We start from the raw sequence: 24,320 nt of genomic DNA on the forward strand, positions 1-24,320 counted from the left end.
CCTACATCCATCCTAAAACTTGCAAATAGACTTTCTCCACACCAAGTACAGTGTCTCCAACAAGACATTAGTGGAAGGTAGGAGGTAAGGATTCATGGTGGCTTAAAACTTGGTCTTTGTGTCATAATGTAAGCAATCAATTTTCGCATCACTTTTGGTTTTAAAAAGCACAGAATTAAACCTTTCTAATTCATATACTCTTTTTAGGCTTGACTGATAATCAATAAAATTATGCTAAACCAATATTATTTCATATCCTGCCCCTAAAATGTGGTGAAAGCCACATGGTGACACTACTGTTCATTGATAATGAGTAAATTATTTAACCAGAAGTTTGTCTGCTAAACAAATTCTTTTTTCTTCACATTATACTAGAAAGTACCTGAAATTCTAGTTTCTCACTCATAAATTTTCTTGTTACAGGTGGATCCCCAGGTCCTGGGGGCCAGCTAGCAGAAACCAACCTCCAGGTGACAGTAATGATTCCATTCAATGATGATCCCTTTGGAGTTTTCATCTTGGATCCAGAGTGTTTAGAGAGAGAAGTGGCAGAGGATGTCCTGTCTGAAGATGATATGTCTTATATTACCAACTTTACCATTTTGAGGCAGCAGGGTGTATTTGGTGATGTACGACTGGGCTGGGAAATACTGTCCAGTGAGTTCCCTGCTGGTTTGCCACCAATGATAGATTTTTTACTGGTTGGAATTTTCCCCACCACTGTGCATTTACAACAGCACATGCGGCGTCACCACAGTGGAACGGATGCTTTGTACTTCACCGGACTAGAGGGTGCATTTGGGACTGTTAATCCAAAATACCATCCCTCCAGGAATAATACAGTTGCCAACTTTACATTCTCAGCTTGGGTAATGCCCAATGCCAATACGAATGGATTCATTATAGCGAAGGATGACGGTAATGGAAGCATCTACTACGGGGTAAAAATACAAACAAACGAATCCCATGTGACACTTTCCCTTCATTATAAAACCTTGGGTTCCAATGCTACATACATTGCCAAGACAACAGTCATGAAATATTTAGAAGAAAGTGTTTGGCTTCATCTACTAATTATCCTGGAGGATGGTATAATCGAATTCTACCTGGATGGAAATGCAATGCCCAGGGGAATCAAGAGTCTGAAAGGAGAAGCCATTACTGACGGTGAGGGTCATCATCACAACTAGGACACTGAAATTTGCAGTTTCTAAAATTTTTCATTAAAATTTAGATTTTTAAAAAAATGCTAACATGTATTTGAAAACTCTACTTATGCATTGGTTTAATTTCTTTAATCAAAACTATGTGCCTACCAAGATAATGAGAAATTCTATCCTGAGTGTTACAGAAATGAATCAGAGAGCTTTGCCCTTGAAGAACCTGGAATAGACACTAGCAGAGAGATGTGTGATATATCACGATGATACCTTGTAGGAAGACAGAAAAAAAATATGAAAGAGGAATGTTTGTCCTTCTGTGGGTAGTAGGAGAGATGGGGAGTGATATTCCTGCAGAGGAATGAACAAAGGAATAGAAATGTGAAACAGCATGTTGTACCTGGGGAACTGCTGCTAGTTCAGTACTGCTGGAGGTAGAGGGTGGTGGGCGTGAGGTTGAAAAGAAAGCAGGAGAGAAGAATCACAGTGAAAAGTGATTATAGGGTTTATACTATCAGCAGGTAACTTGGTGAATTCTGTGGAGTGCTTTGAAGAGATATTATTTGTTGTCTTTCAACTAGATCATATGCTGATTCCTCAAGAAGCACATTTGTGTGTGTGCGCGCACAAATACTGGTTATATGCATTATAGTCACCATTCCCTCTTAGCCCCTCCATCTTATGATTTTATTCTTTTTTATATTTAGTGAAAGATAGAGTAGAGCTTATATGGCTATAGCTTAATAGAGTATTTTCCTCTAAACCTCTTACATTAGTTATTTGGTTGTATTTTTTTTTTCCCAGAGGGGGAAAAAAAGATAGGCAAAGGAAAATGCACGTATCTACCAATTTCAATCCCATGGATTTTGCTTACAAGCACTTTGTGGTATTATCCACAAAGTGTGAATACCTACAAGTATCTGTTAGCCTTGATTCTTTTGGTGATGGTAGTGGTGGTGGAATGAGAATGGAAACGACTGGGGGAAGTGGGAGCTGGTGTTTTTTCCTCTGGCTTACTGCAAAGGAACTTGTTATTTTTGTAATTTGTAACTTGGAAAGATAATTTTTAAACTACATATAAAGTTATTGAACTGTAGTGCCCTTTATATTATAAAAATATAAAAGTATGCATATTGTAAGTGTACAGATAAGTGAAATTTTTAAAACTTAAATTCATCAGTTTCAGCACTCATGTGATCAGCCCCCAGACCAAGAAACAGAGCATTCCAGAAGCCCCCTTTGACTCTTCTCCAGTTGCTAACTCACCACCCTGCCTACTGACTATTGGCATTTTTAAGAGCTTAAGATTCACTTTTCCTATTTTTAAATTTATATGAATAGAACTGAACAATATGTACACTTGAGTGTCCAGCTTCTTTTGCTCAGTATTGTTTGTGAAGTTCATCCATATTTTTGCTTGTTGTAGATATTTCATGCTCATTACCGTGTAGAATTATCTTATGTAACTGTAACACTATTTATTTATTAGTGCTACTTTTAATTTCTGTTTTGGTTGTTTTCAGTTCTGCCTATTACATATAGTACTTCTATGGATACTCTTATACATGTTTTTTGATGAACATACGCCTGCCATATGCATTTCTGTAGAGCACATTCCTGGGGATGGAATTGCTGAATGACAGTGTGTGCAAATATTCGGTTTTAGTAGATAATGCCTATCCGTTTTCCAAAACAGTTGGACCTAATTATACTCTCACCTCTAGTGTATGAGAGTTCCACTTCATTAATGCTTAGCTTCTTCCATCTTTACTTTTGGTTTGTAGTGGTATCTCACAGTATCATAAAGGTGTATTTTTAAAAAAATTATGCTGTGTTCAATATAGAAAAATTGTAAAGTGCACATATACAACAAAAATAGAAATCATTTACAATAAAAATCATTTACAATCATTACAAGAATCACTTACAGTCAGAGATAGCCACTATAAACATTAAGCATACTGTTAACATGTTCGTGTACACACACTGTGTACATATTTCACAATTTTTCTTCTTTATTGTCAAAATGATACATGTATATTGTATGAAATTTGAAAAGCATAGAATAGTATTAAGATGCAGAGTGAAAGTTACCATATTCCCTCCGTGAACCACTGTAACATATTGGCATTTTTATAACTTTTATTTTGAATGATTTAGCATTGTAACTTAAGTAGTTAACACTACAAGTAGAGAAATAATGATCATGTTTGTTCCAGAGAATTAGTCATAGAAGCAAAGTGCTTAGAATACTCAAATTTGTATAGTGTTTTACATTTATAAGGCATTTTCCATACATTACCTAATTTGTACTTCATAATAATTCAACATATTAAATAGAGGTCAGAATCAGTAAAATAAATTCGCTAGCATCACACAGGCAAGTAATAGAGGAACCAAGACATGAAAATAAACCGTTAACTCCTAGGTCAGTATTCCTTTTAATATATCATAGAGACAAAACTAAAGGAGATGTGATCATTTCTATATCCTTGACTCCAGATAGTATCCTAACAGTGAGAACCATGACGTGGTTTTGTGAGAATCAGGGGAACTTATATCATTACAGTTGCCAGATAATTAAATAGGAGAGACAACATCATAGGACTTCCCATTGAATCTGGAGCTCCAGTGAAAAGGTGTTTCTGGTTTGCTGGGCAGGAAGGTGGTCTCTGTATTCGGTATGGGAGCAGTCATGACAGTAACATGCCAGATACGTGTGACTACCCTGAAAGACATCTGGGTGGAGATTTGTGAAACAGCCTCCGTTGAGGTTATTGACAAGAAATATTGCTTGTACTTTTTTTCCCACAATCTCTGCCAATATCTCATCTTGCCTAAAGATCTTACATAAATATCTTAGTTGAGTTATTAGAGTACGAACAAATAAAGAAAGGAGAACTAGTGAAAGCATGAAAAGCGTTGTTATTGAGATATAGTGACACAGTTGGGCTGCATGTTATTATTATTTTAAAAAGTCCCCAAGACTTACGTATAATGTTTCTGAGAAGAAATATTTCTATTTCTACATCTATTCTATTAGTTGTTTGGATAGAGAAATGTATTTGGCCTGTAGAAATACTTTTTATGAATTCTCACAACTTTAACTCAATGAGTGTCTAACATATCAAGCCTTGAAGTTCTTAAATAATAGTATAGTACTGAAGTTTAAAAATTGTGATGAGGCTAGGTGCAGTGGCCCATGCCTGTAATTGCACCTCAAGTGATCCTCCCATCTAAGCACTTTGGGAGGATCGCTTGAGGCCAGGAGTTTGAGACCAGCCTGGGCAACATAGCAAGACCCTGTCTCTACAAAAAAAAAAAAAAAAAAAAAAAAAAAAAAGCCAGGCGTGGCAGTGGACTCCTGTAGTGATGTCCTTGCTATTTGTTAGTCTCAGGTGGTTGGAGTGCTTGAACCCAGGAGTTTGAGGTCGCAGTGAGCTATTAACATGCCATTGCACTCTAGCCTGGGTAAAAGAGCAAGATCTTGTCTCTAAAGTAAATAAATAAATAAATAACTTAATTAATTAAAAATTATGATGAAATTGAATAAGTCCATTTTTAAATGTGCAAGAGTAAATTTTAAAATATCATAGAATAAATTTCTATCCAAATACATACATGCTCATACATACATGTATACGTGTGTATGTATGTGTGTGTATGTGTATGTTCAGATACTTTTTTTTCTAGAAATGTTGACTGATAGAAGTTACTTTCAAGGATATCATCTAATTTGAAGATAGTTACCAATTCTTTTAGTACAAAATATCATAAATCCTAGTGATTATGGATTCCTTTTTTAAAATCATAATAGAAGATAATATCCAATTCATTGTATACTAGTTATGCAAAAGTTTTATTTATCCAAAAATATCTTTCAGTAAAATTGTCTTACTTTCTGAATCACACTTATAATTTAGGACAAGACACTTGAAGGTATTGTAGCATTTAAACTTGTCTCTAATTTCAGGTCCTGGGATACTGAGAATTGGAGCAGGGATAGATGGCAATGACAGATTTACAGGTCTGATGCAGGATGTGAGGTCCTATGAGCGGAAACTGACGCTTGAAGAAATTTATGAACTTCATGCCATGCCCGCAAAAAGTGATTTACACCCCATTTCTGGATATCTGGAGTTCAGACAGGGAGAAACTAACAAATCATTCATTATTTCTGCAAGAAATGACAATGACGAGGAAGGAGAAGAATTATTCATTCTTAAACTAGTTTCTGTATATGGAGGAGCTCGTATTTCAGAAGAAAATACTACTGCAAGATTAACAATACAAAAAAGTGACAATGCAAATGGCTTGTTTGGTTTCACAGGAGCTTGTATACCAGAGGTAAGTAGTGAGCTTGGAGAATTTTGGAGTTAAAAAATTCATTGTAGGTGGATTTGTTTGGGACTCGGCTTTCTTTCATTTGATAAGATTGTTTGAGCATCTACTCCAAGTCCAGAAGTATGCTAGGGCCAGTGATTGCAAATATAAATTACAAAATTCTTACTCTTATGAGTTCACCCTTTGGATCAACTTAATGAGCTGATAGAAGTAATAACAAGTTACCAAATGAAATTTTAGCAAATCGCCTGAAAGTTAATGCTCTTCAAAGAACGTGTGTCTATACTCTACCTATTTATTTTTGGCTATTGTTTTGGATGTCATTAAAGTGAATGAAATAATATATATTGAAGGCTTGTATGAATAATTGTATTTGCAACTTTATTAAAATATGATTTTTTGAGGTTTTATTTTTGTACATGTGAAACATACTTGAGTAGTTAGCTATAACTTTCTTCCATGTTGGGTGTAAATACCTTTCTTATCAACCTTCTTGGCCAGATTAATTCATTAGGCTGTCTTACTGTCCTTATCAGTTCTTTCCATGTTTTCAAAGATTCATAATCATCTTGGTTTCCTGTTCAGTAATGTGAGAACTCATGAAACTACTTCCCAGGTGTTCTGTGTGACAGCAACAGCTTGGTGACCATGAAAGGATGCCAAGGAACAAGAGTCTTTCCTTTTTGCGAGTTGATTCTAGTTGGTTTAGGAGGATGTATAAATAAATTGAAATGATTTTTAAAAAATGGATGAGTAGAGTTTGAAAAAATATCTAGGTTATAGGCTCATTCTAGCTTAAACTGGGATGCCTGCCTCTGTGGAGTGTCTTTCTTGCCACTTTAGCCCTTTGGTTTGCTGACAGTCATAAGAGATCTTCAAATAGTATGGTCCTTTTTTTACATCAGAAATAGCATATCCTAGACTAGCAATAACAAATGTCATACAAATCTACAACTTGAAAAAGAAAGATGTTTACATATAGTGGATAATACCTTTAAATAGGTATTCAGCTATCAAAGAACTTTTACATATTACATTTTATGCACCTTTCTGATAATCCATAATATAGGTGCATTAACCAGTGTGATAGTGATATTAACCAGTGTGATTATCTTGTATAATATGTGTCAACATTTTGAAGATCTGTATAACTCAGTAACTAGTATTTTTCAAGTAATCAATGCATGTTTTTGCAAATCATGCCTGGGTAAAAGACTGTTCTGAAGTACAAGGTAGACCAGTGGATTTTAAAGTACTAGAGTATGTTTCCAGGTTGCAACTAAATGCTAAGAAACTGCCACTTGTCAAATTTTGGATTTTGGTATAATATCAAGGAAAAATACCCATAATTATCTGAAAAGACTAGTAAAATCCTCTTCCTTTTTCTGTTACACACATGTATATATAAGGCTGGATTTTCTTTATACACTTATTTACCAAAGTAAAAGGTAGAAACAGGCTGGGCGCAGTGGCTCACGCCTTTAATCCCAGCACTTCGGGATGCTCAGGCAGGCGGATCTCGAGGTGAGGAAATCGAGACCATCCTGGCTAACATGGTGAAACCCCATCTCTACTAAAAATACAACAAATTAGCCGGGTGTGATGGTGGGCACCTGTAGTCCCAGCTACTCGTGAAGCTGAGGCAGGAGAATGGTGTAAACCTGGGAGGCGGAGCTTGCAGTGAGCCGAGATGGTGCCACTGCACTCCAGCGTGGGCAACACAGCGAGACTCTATCTCAGAGGAAAAAAAAAAAAAGAAAAAGATAGAAACAGACAAATTGATTGCAAGAGGAGCTAGGAGAATCCAGCTGTCTTCTATTAAGCCAGACATTAAGGAGACTTTAAAAAATATAAAACAATGCCCCCTTATCACTAATTTATTTTTGAGAACTGTAGTTATTTCTCATAAGATATGTTGTTTATGTTAGCATGTAATGGGTTTATTATTGCTGTCTTAAAATGAGTTATCAATCAATATTTAAATTTTTAATTTTTCATTTGTAATATGGAAAATATCAGCAGATTTTAATGATATCAACAAAACACTCTCTGGGGTTCTCAATAGTTTTGATGTGTACAGGGGTCCTGAAACTAAAACATTTGAGAACTGCAAGTTTAGTCTGTGCTTGTAATTATCTTCCGAGTTTAAATTTTATGATCACTTGCTTCATTTTTAGAAATAAAGACTACAGCCACTTCCATAGATTCTTCTCCAATATGTTGTTGCAATGACATTGACAATTTAACTTTAAAAAAATTCCCTCAAAATTTCTGAAATGCAAGAGACCCTATAAAGACTCTGGGCTGGGCACGGTGGCTCACGCCTATAATTCCAGCACTTTGGGAGGCTGAGGTGGGAGGATCTGTTGAGCCTAGGAGTTTGAGAATGGCCTAGGCAATATAGTGAGACCCTCATGTCTATTTTAAATTGAAATAAAAATTAAAAAAATTTAAAATAGACCTTCTGAGTTATGTTATGCTTTTACCTTTTTCATAGATTAATATGACATAAAGTAATATTAAGGTTAAAATGATAGCATAATAACATCTTAAACAGATAATGAAAATATGTAGACTCTGACATAGCCTGCTATTTGGCACATTGAAAGAGAAGGTAATTATTCTGTGATTTGTTTTCTATCAACCAGGTACACTATGTCCTGGCAAAGAGCAGGTGCTTAATAAACTATAATTGAAAGAATGAATAAAACCTGTGAAGCAGTTTAGGGTCCTGGTGAGGCATGCCAGATAGTGCTTTGGATTCCAAGTGGGGTCTGTATTGAACAGAAGATGGATTTTGTTAGATCTATAGCCTAGTAACCACATTCTCATGTTTCTTCCCCTTATTTTGTTATTCTGTGTACTTCCTATGTTATTTTCTCTCTACCATATTTTAGCACTGTTTTTAAGTGTCCTGCCAAATTGTGTACCACATAATTATAAATTAATGAAGTTGCTTTCATAGTGATTCATAGAACTTGCTAGTCTTATTATTTTATTTTTTATAACTAATACTTGCATTATATTTTATATTTATAAACTATGGCTTAAGAATCAATTAAAGACAATTTGGGAAGATCTTCGTGAAAATAAGAATATCATTTCAACTTGGACTGTATTTGTTTTCAAGTGCCTACCATATGCTATGTGAATAGATTCCTTTGGATATAAGTGATATTGGTATAATCCGATATCACCAATCATCACCCATGCATGAAACAAAATTAAAAATTAATTGGATTTGTAGTTTTAATTTTCTATTGCAATAGAGAAGGCCAATTCATGGTTCAGAATACTGCATTATTTTTTCTAAGAAAATAGGTTTCAAAAACTCGTCTTACTATTTCTGTTTATTATTACTGTTCTGATGATCTGAATACTTGGCAAATTCCTGACTTAAAAGAGGAGACGGTAGTGAGTATTATTGTTTCTAGTGAGAAACTGTTTGGGGATGGTTTGATGATTATTATGGATGTTAGGCCCCTTCATATACTGGCCTAAATGTCTGTTTGTATCGTAATTCTAAACTCAATTAGATGAATATTTTAATATTAGAAAAAAGGTTTAGATATTTATTTTCTATGTCTTATGCGTTTCTGTATTAATAATTACATACCAGAGTCCAGTATTTCTGAAAGTGTTGCCCTTGGATGACCTTGTCAGAAATATCTAATGCTTATTACTGGACATTATTCCTCACTCAGGACCCCATTCCTGGATCACAATCTCTGGCTGGTGGAGAGGGGAAGTTTAAGCTGAATTAGAAAACTTTTTAAATGAAAGTTTTCTTATATAGAGTATACACAAAAATAGAGAAGATAAAGGAATGAGTCACAGTGTACTAGCTTCAATAATTATCAGCCTTTTGGCAATATTGTTTAATCATTTTTGGTTAAAGTACTTTTTTTTTTTTTTTTTTTTTTTTTTGAGACGGAGTCACGCTCTGTCGCCCACCCAGGCTGGAGTGCAGTGACACGATCATGGCTCACTGCAAGCCCCACCTCCCAGGTTCATGCCATTCTCCACCTCCCAGGTTCATGCCATTCTTCTGCCTCAGCCTCCCGAGTAGCTGGGACTACAGGCACCCACCACCACTCCCGGCTAATTTTTTGTATTTTTAGTAGAGACGAGGTTTCACTGTGTTAGCCAGGATGGTCTCGATCTCCTGACCTCATGATCCGCCTGCCTCAGCCTCCCAGAGTGCTGGGATTACAGGCGTAAGCCACCGTGCCTAGCCGGTTAAAGTACTTTTTAAAGCAAACCTCAGGCATTATGTTATTTCTCTGTAAATTCAGAAGTATTAAAGGTGGATTTGCACTGAGAGTCCTGGTAGTTTTTTTTAATGGACTCTTGACATTCTAAAGCTCCTTTATAACTTAAAAAGTTTACTTTATTGAACAAAATATTTATTAAATTTTCTATAAAATGTTGATATATAGCATATAACTGTACATTCTTTTTTTTTTCTGAAAATGAGGCTTCTACTTTATTTTTTTTTTGTTTAGTATTTTATTTCTACCTTTTTTTTATTATACTTTAGGTTTTAGGGTACATGTGCACAATGTGCAGGTTTGTTACATATGTATCCATGTGCCATGTTGATTTCCTGCGCCCATTAACTTGTCATTTAGCATTAGGTATATCTCCTAATGCTGTCCCTCCCCCCTCCCCCAACCCCACAACAGTCCCCGGAGTGTGATGTTCCCCTTCCTGTGTCCATGAGTTCTCATTGTTCAATTCCCACCTATGAGTGAGAACATGCGGTGTTTGGTTTTTTGTCCTTGCGATAGTTTACTGAGAATGATGTTTTCCAGTTTCATCCATGTCCCTACAAAGGACACGAACTCATCATTTTTTAAGGCTGCATAGTATTCCATGGTGTATATGTGCCACATTTTCTTAATCCAGTCTATCGTTGTTGGACATTTGGGTTGGTTCCAAGTCTTTGCTATTGTGAATAGTGCCGCAGTAAACATACGTGTGCATGTGTCTTTATAGCAGCATGATTTATAGTCCTTTGGGTGTATACCCAGTAATGGGATGGCTGGGTCAAATGGTATTTCTAGTTGTAGATCCCTGAGGAATCGCCACACTGACTTCCACAATAGTTGAACTAGTTTACAGTCCCACCAACAGTGTAAAAGTGTTCCTATTTCTCCACATCCTCTCCAGCACCTGTTGTTTCCTGATTTTTTAATGATGGCCATTCTTTTATTAGATATGAATAGTGATTTTTTTAAACTGAAAATATTCGGGAAGCTATAGGTTTTGATGAAGGTCTTAATAAATAAAAATATAGTTAGGTAACTTTTCCCTGTGACTTTTGCAAACAAAATCCTCATCTTAGTCCTAAATGCTATGTGGTAATGCTTACTGACTTGATAAAAATTTAAGTTTGTAAAAGAAACCATCATACATTTCTTAGTATCTCTTTGGATCTATTTAACTCATGCCTCTTGCTGAAAAGGGAAAATATTTTCTATTTGCATATTAAGATTAATGGTTTATTAATTTAACTCATGAGATGTTATGATCCCCATTTTCAGAAGACACTGCGAATGCTTGGTAAGTGGTAGAATGAGGAAGCTCAGGACTGCTTGGCCTTAAAGCCATACTCTTTCCACCACACATTTGCTCATGTATCATTCTGCTAGCATGAAAATCCTGATGTAGATCCCTAAGTGGAAATTAAATCTGATGTTGTATTGACACCTGGGTCTCAAGCTGCATCCTCCTCTTCTGTCCAACGTCTTAAGGTTGGAGTGCCCCACCTTCAGGACAGTCAGTTCTGCCATGACATGATGGATGGATTCTTAAAAATCATCACACTATGCCAGATGCATAATGAGAAACACAGAACTTACGGAAAAGATGGGGTTAGGAAAACACTGCTCAAGAACTTGGTCGTTGACACGTAAAAAAAATAGAGACCTGATAAAAATGTTGTACATATTAAATATTTAATACTTATAAACCACAATACATATGGCATATTATCTTTAAAAAACTTTAAGTTTACTTGTAGAAGTGGGCGTCAGAAGGATTGCAGCTTGTGTGTTATTGTGAAATGATAGAATAAGCATTATCTAAAATTGGAGGAAAATTATAACACTAGATGTGGTTAAGTGTGCCTAGTAACACAGGTGTTGAACTGAGTAGCTGTTAGTTGTTTGAGGTATGTGGCTTGTTTCACATGGGTACAATTTTCTGTGTTCACCAAGTTTCTTGTGGATGAAATAGCACTTATAAGCAAATGCAAGTTGAGGCTGTATTCAAATTGTTCCCCAATATATTATCAATTGCATTGGAACAATTTCATTATTTCAAAATAAGGGTTATAGCAGAATTAAATGTACTTGGTCCTCTTCTCCTCTCCATCTACACTCCCCCTGTTGTCGCAACTGGTTTTCAAATACCATTCGTATAATTATATATTTATCCACCAATTTTATATGGCTTTAAATATCATTTACATATTGATAACTTCCAAATTTATGATGTCAATCTCATCTTTTCTCTAAAATTCCAGACTCATTTCTTTAGTTACAACTTGATGCATTTCTAGGATATTTATTTCATAGACACTTCAAACTAGACATATTTTAAGCCCTTTGATTCTTACCCAAAACCTGTGACTGACTGATACAGGAGGAAAGTCAAGCCTGCTTCACAGATGCCTGGGCTTCATATGTTGCTACTTGCTGTAAGTGGGCTGATGCCTCTCTAGTGCCCTAATCAGAGGTGTTTCTGAAGGTCAGAGGGCAGAGCTGTAAACTGTCCACTTAGCCATTTATCTTTTGTGGATGGAGAAATGGCCTGAAGTATGAAGCTACTACATTCAACCCTGAGCAGTGCTCATGGTGTAGTTGATTGGTCAGGGGCTTGGAAGAATCAGGACTAGAGACAAAGATGTTTGGAGAGGAGTCATGTGAATAGATTGCCAGGGGTCAACACGAGTATGAGGGGGTGTTTCCCAAAAGGTTCTCAACAACCGTGAAATCAGAGTGAGGCTCCGTTGCATATCGGCCAGATTCTCCTTTGTCACCACAGTGCCATTAACAGCGTGATGGCAGGGATGGAGGTTATGCATAGGTTTGACAGCATGAGCTCCCTCTTACCAAGACTAATGCTGATGTAGCACCTGGTGGTTGCTGAATGTCCAAACAGCAAGCAGCAGAGACCAAAGCTAAGTACTTCTCAATAAACCATTTACTGGTACGTTGATCCCAACCAGACTTTATCACTCCAAAGGAAACAGCAATTCATTCTTATTGGAATTAATACTTTGGCTAATGTATTTACTTTAGCCTCCTAATACAAGCACCATCATCTGAAGGCATAAAGAATGCCAGCTTTAACCACATGGAGACCTGCATCACACGGCCTCAAAGGGACTAGTATGAAGGTGTAGCAATGGGTACGTAGCGATAAGACTGATTCACTGGCCTCACCATATACCACGTCACCTGAAGTAGCTGGCCTTATACAATTGAATGGCCTGTTGAAGACAGGCACGGTGCTGGCTTAAGGACAGCTTCTTAGAAGGTTGAAGTATTGTCCTCCAGGATGCAGTATGTGCATTCAATGGCTGGTATCTGTTTATGTGTCCCCAATAACTAGAATACAGAGGCTCAGGAAGCAGGAGGTAGAAGTGAGACTGACCCCTGTCTCTGCTACTTTTAGTGACCTACTGCCTGAATTTGTTTCCCACTTTAGACTCCACTGGATTAGAAGTTCTGGTTCTGGCAGTGGGGCTGGGGGAAGATTGTGCCTGCTAGGAGACAATTGAGGGCACCACTGACCTATCACCTGGTTGTTTTGGGCCTCTCATGCCCATGGACCAGCAGGCAAATGAAAGAGTTAGAATGTTGCCCCAGGTGTACTTGATCCTCTTTACAACGAGAACACCCAGGTTGCTGCTGCTCAGTGAAACTCAGAGGATTTGCTGGAACATCTCTTGGTGACTCCACACTCACTGATAACTTTCGACTATTGTCGGTTTGTAGACAAATCCCAAATCTGTCCTCTCCAAAATGTCAGCACCAAAATGACTCTATCTTATGCTGATCAGTGATGCTTATGGTTCATATGAAAAATACAGAATGGCATTCTATATATTAAAACTTGTATTTTTATCTGTATTCATTTTTGGTTCTTTTTTCTCCAAACTATATATTTGCTAACATAAAAATAAAATTGAATTGAGAGACTGAGGATTTGACAGTAGGAAGGCCTTACTCTAAATGATATTCCAACTGCTTCCACCATAGAGTTTTTAAGTATTATCTTAAAGTGTTTAGATAAAAAATTTTCCACTTGAAAAAAATGCCTCTAGGTTTATATGATAAAAACACCAACAAATATATTAAGCATGGCATAAGATACCCTCTTTGATCTGACTGTTGTTCCCACACTAGGCATCTCTCAAGGCTCTCCCCATTTGGCACTTCATGCCCCCCCCGCCAAAATGATACCACCAAATATACTATATTGCTTCTTATGTCTGTACCTAGAAAGTTCTCTCTGATGTCATGTTCCACCCTCTATCCCTAACTCCCACCCCATTCGATCTGTCTGTGTTGAGCCCATTATAAAATTGCAAGTTTGTCTTTCTCTTTGGAATTATACTTATCCAGAGAAGGGACTATGCATTAATAACTATTTTGCAACCATAGCATATGGCACAGTGGTTGAAACACAGGAGGTATCAATGAATGAATTACTTGTGCAGTTAAGACATTATAATTCTTTTTGCTTTATTTATCTGTATAAAGGAATGGGAGAAAATGAATGATTGTAAATATTTCTTAGCAGTCAAAGTTTATCTGGGGGAATGCAGAGGCCTCGTTAGTCCCTTTTAGAGAGGTAGAAAGTTGTAGAATTAAGTTTATGGTAAAAGGATTTCATGAAAGCATTGTAATTTTGTCATTGATTTGAATTGCTATGCACCTGTTAATAATTTACATTCAATTTCAGATTGCAGAGGAGGGATCAACCATTTCTTGTGTGGTTGAGAGAACCAGAGGAGCTCTGGATTATGTGCATGTTTTTTACACCATTTCACAGATTGAAACTGATGGCATTAATTACCTTGTTGATGACTTTGCTAATGCCAGTGGAACTATTACATTCCTTCCTTGGCAGAGATCAGAGGTAAACCCTACCTTTTTTGTTCCTTTGAAAGCCTCCTGGAAAGCTTTTCCTGAAGTGTTCCTTCTGTAATTTCTTTGCAGCTTTTGTTTGAAGTGTCGCTTCCCATTATTATTTACAACTGTAACTGATACATTAGAATTTGCTTCAAACATGTCTGCTGTAAAACCTTTACCAGGTAGAGTTAGTTTCTTCATCACTTTATTTTGTACAGAACTTTATCATGACATTTTCGCATTGGATTTTAAGTGATTTCCTATGGATATGTCTCCTATGATAGATCGGGACTGGGGCCATGTCTAACCTCAGCATACTGCGTATGTCAAAACATGTTTGTTTAATTAATAAGAAAGGAGAAATTGTTTTTTCACTTTAAATTTTGAACTAAATTTTGTAGAGCATAGCTCAGTTGTTCCTATTCCTTTTGTAACTTTTTTTGGATTAATTGCTTGTGCTGGACTCCTAAGGCCCATTATGAATCTACTTTCTAAAATACTGTTCCTGAGCATGTCAGGCTCTCCTTAGGCAGACACTAGCCACAGGTACATTGCCCTTGCTTCTTATCCTATCACATCTCATCATAGAACATGCAGTTTCTTAACTGGGAAGTCTCTACCTGATGTTGGTAATACCACGGTCTTTGGTACAAAAAATATGTGATATTATATTGATAAGTCAACATATCATATATGATGTAATACTGATGCATGTATAGGCTACTGTCAGAAAATGCTACTGCTCAGCACCTGCCTTCATCTGTTGGGACTGCTATAACAACATACCTTAGACTGGGTAACTTATAAACAACAGAAAGTTATTGCTCACAGTTTTGGAGGCTGGGAAGTCTGAGAGCAGGGTGCCTGTAGATTGTGTGTCTGGTGAGGGCTTACTGTGCTTCAAAGATATGGTGCCTTCTCAATATGCCCTCCTCACGGTGGAAGGGGCAAACAAGCTCCCTCAACACTAATTCCATTCATGAGGGCTCTATCCTCAAGCCCTCATTACCTCCCGAAAACCCCATCTTTTAATACCACCACTCTGGGGATTAGATTTTAACATAGGAATTTGGGGGACAGGAGGACAAGACATTCAGACTATAGCAGCATCCATTATTTTTAAGGAATTAATCTATTCAGACTTCTCTTTCTCTTTATATGTCTGTATACACACATATGCGCACACACACATACAATGTTTTAATGTTTTAATGTATGCAGAAATAAGTCTTAAGTGGTAACTTCATTTAAATATAATTTAGTTGCCTTTTGAATTTTCTTCTGGTAAGTAATTTCTAAATGCCTCATTGCTTAGTGCCTCTGGATATTTATATTTATAGGTCCTGAATATATATGTTCTTGATGATGATATTCCTGAACTTAATGAATATTTCCGTGTGACATTGGTTTCTGCAATTCCTGGAGATGGGAAGCTAGGCTCAACTCCTACCAGTGGTGCAAGCATAGATCCTGAAAAGGAAACGACTGATATCACCATCAAAGCTAGTGATCATCCATATGGTAACCTGCTCCTTTTGCAAGAAAAATCCTCTCTTCTCTGGGTGTACTTAGTTTTGTTAAGAAATGGCACATGGATACATATGTAACAAACCTGCACATTGTGCACATGTACCCTAAAACCTAAAGTATAATAATAAAAAAAAGAACTTCTTAAGGCACTTTTTGCAAATAATGGAAGTAGAATGCCTTCAGACCTCCTAATTTGTAAACTCTTTAACTTGTATGCTACTGTTCTGAGAGACATTGTTTATGAGAGAAAATATGAAGATCAGTTTCCAAACTTCAATAATATATTTTGAAAAGTTTTTGCAGGATTATTTAAAATGGAACAAAGTATTTCTGTTCATAGTTATCAAATTTCTTTAATTTAATAATTATCCTATGGTGATTTGTTAACACCTAAGTAATTGAAATACTTTGTAATTTACATTTTATTAAGCTTCAAGAAGTGAAGCTGTCACTCTATATTAATTTCTTTTTGTCTTATGCTTAATAATGACAATTGTCTCAATTGGGGAACTATCACAGATGTCTGTCCTAGTGTTTTCTGTATTGAAAAATAATATTTCTTCTATGGGAATGAATCAAGAACATCTGTTAAAAGGGTTGGGTAGAAATCTTGAGAGGCTCTTCACCTTTAGTTTTCATAGTTAGGTTTTGTTTGTTTGTTGATTTGTTTGTTTTTAAGTGTTGCAACTCCTTTAAAGTGCCATTTAACCTGTTCTACTATATGTTCTAGAATGATTTCTGGAGATTCTAAAAAAAATGAGTAAAAGTTAGAGAATATATATTTTAAAATTGTCTCAGTATTCCTGCTATTGATGCTGCTGTGGGAAGAAAAGCTTTCCTTGAGTAAAGACATGGAAAATTAACAATTTAACTTTCATTATTCTGAAAGCTTATAAACATATTCTGTGTCAAAAGCATGTTAGTTAAATCTTTGCTAAAATATTTTCTAAATAAAGGCCCTCAGAATTTTGGCCTGGTGATCAAAATAATTGTGTAAGATCACTTTAATTGAATAAGAAATTCTTGCACAGTTCGTTGGGAGAATGCCCTGGCCCCTTTGTCTCCACTAGGCTTGCTGCAGTTCTCCACAGGGCTGCCTCCTCAGCCTGAGGATGCAATGACCCTGCCTGCAAGCAGCGTTCCACATATCACTGTGGAGGAGGAAGATGGAGAGATCAGGTTATTGGTCATCCGTGCACAGGGACTTCTGGGAAGAGTGACTGCGGAATTTAGAACAGTGTCCTTGACAGCATTCAGTCCTGAGGATTACCAGGTAATTCACGCAGTCCTTTTGAAGTTGTATTTGCCCTTGTAAAACAGACATAATCCTTCTCTGGAAGGGATATACACTGTACCTGGAACATAGTGACCACGCCTGTAATCCTAGTGCTTTGGGAGGCCGAGGTGAGAGAATTGCTTGAGGCCAAGAGTTGTTGACCAGTGTGGACAATGTAGCAAGTCACTTTCTCTACAATAAAAGAAAAAAAAAATTAGCTGGGTGTGGTGGTGCACACCTGTCATCCCAGCTACTCTGGAGGCTGAGGTAGGAGGATTGCTTGAGCCTACGAGTTCAAGGCTATAGTGAGCTATGATCCCACCACTGCACTCCAGAGGTGGTGACATTGTGAGACTCTGTCTCTAAAATAAAAAAAGAAAAAAAGAAAAATAAAAAAAAAGAAAAGAAAAGAAAGAAAGAAAAAAGAAATAATCTACTTTATCTAATTAACTGGAGAATATTTACTTAGAATTTACATTGAACACTATTCATACACACTGAAGTGTTTTCAATTTTGTATTTTCCTTGTCTTCTTAGTATTTATAATAATTTGAGATATAACAAACATTCTGATTTTACAAATTCGTATACAGAATGATTGTAATCTATTCGTATACAGAATGATTGTAACCTAATGGATCAATCTTTTATATTTCAGAATATTGCTGGCACATTAGAATTTCAACCAGGAGAAAGATATAAATACATTTCCATAAACATCACTGATAATTCTATTCCTGAACTGGAAAAATCTTTTAAAGTTGAGTTGTTAAACTTGGAAGGAGGAGGTAAGGCTGGTGATTCAAAAATATTAAATATTTGCTTGTCTACTCATGCTGATGAAAGTAGATTCCTTTAGGGAAGTATGTTCCTTTGAATTAATCTTACTTAAATAAATGAATAAATTATTAGTTTTTGAAGAGAGAAGCCTGAAAGTTAATAATTGCTTAAGATATATGATAATATATACCATAATATATGTGGTAATGTAATCTATATCAATCATTTTAGATTGATAATCCCTTTCTTGGTAAAAAGAAAATTTTCCTCTTTACATAAACTTTTAGAATTAGTTTCATAAATTAATATTCAACTCATAGTTTCACACTGATATGCTTTTGCTATGAGGTTTGGTTAATTCTGAATAATATCTCTGTTTATTATATGGACAGCCTGTTTTTGCTATTTTTCCCACTTATTATTACCCACTGATATTTTTCTAGAAGAGATGTGCTTTTAAAATGAAAAGTATAAGTGTACTAAGTCACCAAATTACAGTTTTCATTCATGGTAGGTTCCCCTAAGGTCACCTCTCTCTTTTCCGTTTTTTGCTGTGGCTCTGCTAGATCTATCTGCAGATATAACGCTGTAAAATCTGGTCCTTTTGGATGATCTATAATGAGCTGATTATTAATAAAAGAAGTCAACAATACCTTAACTTCAATTCTGCTATTCAGAGAGCTCTGATTATCAAGGGTTATTGGAGTCAAACTTATTTCATGACAAAACTCATCTGTGCTAAGTGAGGCTATTGATAATATGTATCCCAGTTAGATGGAATACTTTGCAAAAGTGTTAATGTGTTTATCAGGTGCTACTGGGAGTGTTATGGAATACATACGATATGCATTGTTAATTACCTTTATAAGTATAAGAAATTGAGAGATGATATGGTGTTTAGCAGGACAGTCCCTTTCATTACAAAACCTGGTATCATTACCTCATTATTATTATTTATTATTTCGATGAAGAAAGCAATAGTACATAAGCCATCCAAAGGAAAAATTGGTAGGACTGAGATATGAAAATTGTCTTTATGTATAAAGTAGGTATTTTGGGTAAATATGCAAAAATTTTTCTTTCCTGTGTTCCCAAATCTCGAGTGAGAGCAAGGAGACCAAGCCAGTGTTTGGGAGCAGGGAAATGGTTAAACAGTGCTGAGCTTGGTTGAATGCATAAAACAGTAGAAATGTGCTGTCTAGTAGGTGGCATATAAAAATACCAGCTTTTCTTGTCTTCCAGAGACAAGTCCTTGCATCTCCAAATCACTATTTGCATTACTAAAAAGGTTACTATAAAATATTTGAAAAGTTGCCCTTTGTATCACTTAAAGCTAAAAATCCTTATGTAATAGAAAGAGAAAATGTTAGTGACCATTAGCTAATACTGATTAATAATTGTACATGAAATGTTATTCAGATGATAATACTTGTGATCGTATGACCACTTATAGTGATACTTGTTATATTATTGAGAAACTTCTCCCCATATCTCTAGAATATGCATTGTTATATATTAATTGGACTTGAATACTCACTAGAAAACCAACCTTGCAGTTTCATAGGAAGCAATAGTGGCCGAGAATCTGATTTATCCCTCAGTGAGTTGGGATTGGAGGAAAAGGAATTTATACAATGACCTCTACTCCTGGACTCATATGTAGGGACTGTCTAACGTGTCAAGTAGCTTATAGAGCTTAATTCTTTGGAGAGCCAAGGACTTATTTCATGCTTTTTGACTATAAAACTGATGAAACTGATGATTCTACATGAGGTAGCCACAACCTGAATAGATGTCGTATGCTAGCCAAAGTATATATGGTGTTGAACTTCTTTTTTGTGACTTCTGGATAATGTGGGAGCAAAGCCATGTACCAGATATTTGCTGCAAATCCATTTTGCCTTTTGGATCTGTATGATGATTTCAGGTTCCAGGTGCCATACATTCTCATGTCTGGTATATCCCCGTCCTATTGACAGGCAAAAACACAGGGCAAAAAGAGAAGAGAGGGCAGATCTTACACTAGCATGTCAATCAAGGATATTGGTAGAAGCATATGTGTATGGATGTGGCTTTGCTATTTTTACTCTCCTTTTTTTCTATTGCTATCATCACTGCCCTTCCTATCTTCTTTGTTTGCAAACATTTGGTAAAATAATGGTTGGGGTACAAGATGTATTAGAGGGGAAGGTATAACCACTTTCTCTTTATTATTGCCAAAGTACTTTATATTTTATATTTTGATGATATTATTTATTTTCCATTATTTTATTTGATCTTTACAACTCTTAGTCCATTTCTTGCTGCTATAACAGAATACCACAGACTGGGCAATTTATAAGCAATAGAAGTTTACGTGGCTCATGGTTCTCGAGGCTGGAAAGTCCAAGATTGGGGGGCTGCATCTTTTAGGGCATTCTAGATACATCATAACATAGTGGAAGGCTCCACATGGTCAGAGAATGCATATGAGAGGGCAAGAGAGGGCTGAACTTGCTTTTACAAGAAACCCATTCTTGCAATAGTGAACCCACTCCCAGGATAACAACATTAATTTATTCATGAGGGCAGAGGTGTCATGACCTGATCACCCCTTAAAGGTCCCAATTCTCAACACGGTTGCATTTGCGATTAAATTTCCAACATGTGAACTTTGGGAAATACATTCAAACCATAGCCAACAACATTTCTATAATAAAAGATAGCACCTTTCATAGGTGAGGAAACTGAGATACCAAGAAGTTTAGTGACTTGCTGAAATTTTTACAGCTGGCATCTTTCACAACCAGGAAAGCAGAATTTTTAGGTGGCTTGTCTAGGACTCTTTCCACAATGCCAGTGGCTAGAGGATGATCAAGTTTGAGAATAGTAAATAAATGTGGTGGGGATTTGAATGTGTGGATGGAAGGAAAGGTTAGATGCATTTCTCAATATTGAACTGGTTGTTGTGAATGGTAAGGTGATTATCACAGGCATATTAGGCCTAAGTGTATGATTATATAATCAGATAAATACATTTTAAATATCTAAGATATTAGAAAATAATTTATGTTGTTGTAAAAAAGTGAAAATTTAAAAATAATAGTAGATTGGCGAAATGGGAAGTAATAATTACAATCTATATTGAGTATTTCATGAAACTGTGAATGAAATTTTGATAATTTGATAGCTTGACTGGTGCTATAATTTTACTATTTAAAATGATCCATTTCTTATGGAAGAATGCATGTTATTGGGTGAATATTACTGCATTTTCCTCTTTGCTTGATATGTTTTAAGATCTCTCAATTTTCTCATTATGTCAATGTGTGTTGTGTGGGTTGTGTCTCTGTGTCTCCTTGTGAAGTAGCTGAACTCTTTAGGGTTGATGGAAGTGGTAGTGGTGATGGGGACATGGAATTCTTCCTTCCAACTATTCACAAACGTGGTAAGCAGTTTTTCTAAGGTCCTTTACTATTATACGTTTTTATTTTAACTTCTCATTTTAGAGACAATACTAACCACTTATTAACACCTATTATGTGTAGGTCCTTTACATATTTTATCTCATTAACTGTCACAGAAACTTTATGAAGGATGATTTCCTTCATGTTGTAGTCACCCAGCTAGAAAGGGATCAAGTCAGAATCACATCCCTGTCTGCTTCCAAAACCCAGACTCTCCTTCCTATATGAACCTAGTGTAGTTTCCTGATGCTAATTGTGATAGAAATTTCACTTGAATGTCATTTATAAAAATGATTTTTTGGAAACGTTTTACATAGCTTCGAATACCTAAAAAGAGGTCAATAGAAAATTTATATTTTCATTTTAAATACATCACACTTACTCTCCGTACCAAAAGAACTATGAATCCTTATATGTAAAATGTAATCAGAACAAATGGGGAGTAATCCCAGCACTTTGGGAGTCTGAGGCGGGCTGATCACCTCAGCTCAGGAGTTCGAGACCAGCCTGACCAACATAGTAAAACCCCATTTCTACTAAAGATACAAAAATTAGCCAGGCGTGGTGGCATGTGCCTGTAATACTAGCTATTCAGGAGGCTGAGGCAAGAGCCCAGGAGGCTCTTGAACCCAGGAGGCGGAGGTCGAGTGAACCAAGATTGCGTCACTGCACTCCAGACTGCGTGACTGAGCAAGACTCTGTCTCAAAGGAGAAAAAAAAAAAAGAAAGAAACAAATGGGAAAAATAAATAAGGAAGAAAATAAATGGAAGGATAGTTGGCAATTAATGAAGGTGATATTGAAAAGAGGATGCCTTTTGAAGTAGATTTATATACAAACATGATTCAGCTTTTTACCTCAAATATTTTTTTATATATGAAAAGCATACTTAGAATATTTTTTTCTTGAAGAAGAGCGTTTTCTAATCCTCAAATCCTTCTTTTTTCACAATGTCAGATTTTATATTTTAGTGTTGGAACTCATGATTTCACCGCCTTCATTCCTAACTTCCATCAATGCCTAATGCAACCTCTGTAGTTAATTACTCTATTACTTTTAGAATTGTTCATTTTCTTGTCTGCAGACATTAATGCAACATAAAATTTGAACATACTTTTTAGGAAAAACTTAAATGCTGCTTTAGATCATGGCATCTTTTTAGCTACAGAATGGGACTATTTAGGATCAGGAGAGATAGATTTATAGTATCATCACATGATGAAAAAATAGGCCTAGAATTCATGCACATTGGAAACCAAGAATCTGTTCAGCCAGAATGACTAAAATCATAGGGAAACTACTTATTATTTCATGAAGGTAAGAGTCATTTTGGCTCAAGTTCTTTTGAGGTCAGAAAGGTCGTGGGAGACCTTCCTCATATACTCTGTGTGGAAGAATGTTCTCTTTCATAGAGAAGAAAAAGAAAAACAAGTTTTCCTTATTCATCTCCAAGTGCTTACGCAGCACTTGTACATCACGTTGGTGCCAAAGTAGAGAAAGGTCATAAAAGCATGAATATGTTTGGCACCCATTTGTGTCTGCCTTCCTTTCTAAAACAAATTAGAATGTACTCAATGAATGGAAGGACTCTTTTCAAAAAGTTGTTCCTTGGCTTTTCCTTTGGTCTGTAAATTACTGATTAACATTTTTTTTTTTCTATTTGTTGGAACTTGTTCATGCAGCCAGTCTAGGAGTGGCTTCCCAAATTCTAGTGACAATTGCAGCCTCTGACCACGCTCATGGCGTATTTGAGTTTAGCCCTGAGTCACTCTTTGTCAGTGGAACTGAACCAGAAGATGGGTATAGCACTGTTATATTAAATGTGAGTACCTTTTCTTCCTTCATTCCTAGACACTTTCTGTTGTTTTAAAAACTCTACTGTGCTATGAAAGTGTGTTGTATGCTTTCCTTTTTTTGTGTAGGCCGAGGGGAATGAGCCTATTGGCACAGACAATACAAACTGGTGATCGAACAGTCATTTGGCATTTATTTTTGTCTTTAGTATTGCACATGGAGTCATTGTTTAATTCTGAGGATCCTTGACCCTTTAAGGAATATAATGGAGCTGCACTACAAGTATTTATCTTACATAGATTTTTGTGTTTGTTCAGATAGGCTGTGGTAACAAACATCTCTAAAATATCAGTGGCTGGTACAACAAAGAATTGCCTTCCTCCTTTCCTTCTTCCCTCCCTCCCTTCCTTCCTTCCTTCCTTTCTTTTTTCGAGATGGAGTTTCGCTCTTTTTGCCCAGTAGAGTGCAATGGCGTGATCTCAGCTCACCACAACCTCCGCCTCCTGGGTTCAAGCGATTCTCCTGCCTCAGCCTCCCAAGTAGCTGGGATTACAGGCATGCACCACCACCTCTGGCTAATTTTGTGTTTTTAGTAGAGACAGGGTTTCTCCACGTTGGTCAGGCTGGTCTCAAACTCCCAACCTCAGGTGATCCACCTGCCCTGGCCTCTCAAAGTGCTGGAAAAGATTTGTTTTTCATTCATAGTATGTATATGTCCAACTTAAGTTAGCAAGGGGCTCTGATTTTTAGTCACTTTAGGCACCAAGGCTATATCTCAGCAGGTGCTTTTATCTTCTTGGTGGAGGGAAATGTGGATGTGAAGAACGGCATACCAGCTCTTTTAG

General features: G+C 36.4%; 1 protein-coding gene across 6 annotated transcripts in view; it reads left to right on the forward strand.

Moving 5' to 3' along the window:
• Positions 1–24,320, forward strand: part of ADGRV1 (adhesion G protein-coupled receptor V1) — a 598,696-nt gene that overhangs the window by 91,387 nt on the left and 482,989 nt on the right. For 5 of the 6 annotated variants that reach the window (XM_055297968.2, XM_063612214.1, XM_063612215.1 and 2 more), the window contains 8 exons: positions 424–1,167; positions 5,134–5,507; positions 14,481–14,657; positions 15,991–16,171; positions 17,251–17,453; positions 18,115–18,244; positions 21,583–21,663; positions 23,364–23,503. In XM_055297968.2, coding sequence (XP_055153943.1) covers positions 424–1,167; positions 5,134–5,507; positions 14,481–14,657; positions 15,991–16,171; positions 17,251–17,453; positions 18,115–18,244; positions 21,583–21,663; positions 23,364–23,503 — 2,030 coding nt within the window. The remainder of the gene's footprint in view (positions 1–423; positions 1,168–5,133; positions 5,508–14,480; positions 14,658–15,990; positions 16,172–17,250; positions 17,454–18,114; positions 18,245–21,582; positions 21,664–23,363; positions 23,504–24,320) is intronic. The other variant, XM_063612213.1, reaches the window with a different exon arrangement.

This window comes from Symphalangus syndactylus, chromosome 11, assembly GCF_028878055.3.
Source record: "Symphalangus syndactylus isolate Jambi chromosome 11, NHGRI_mSymSyn1-v2.1_pri, whole genome shotgun sequence".
Classification (NCBI taxonomy): domain Eukaryota; kingdom Metazoa; phylum Chordata; class Mammalia; order Primates; family Hylobatidae; genus Symphalangus; species Symphalangus syndactylus.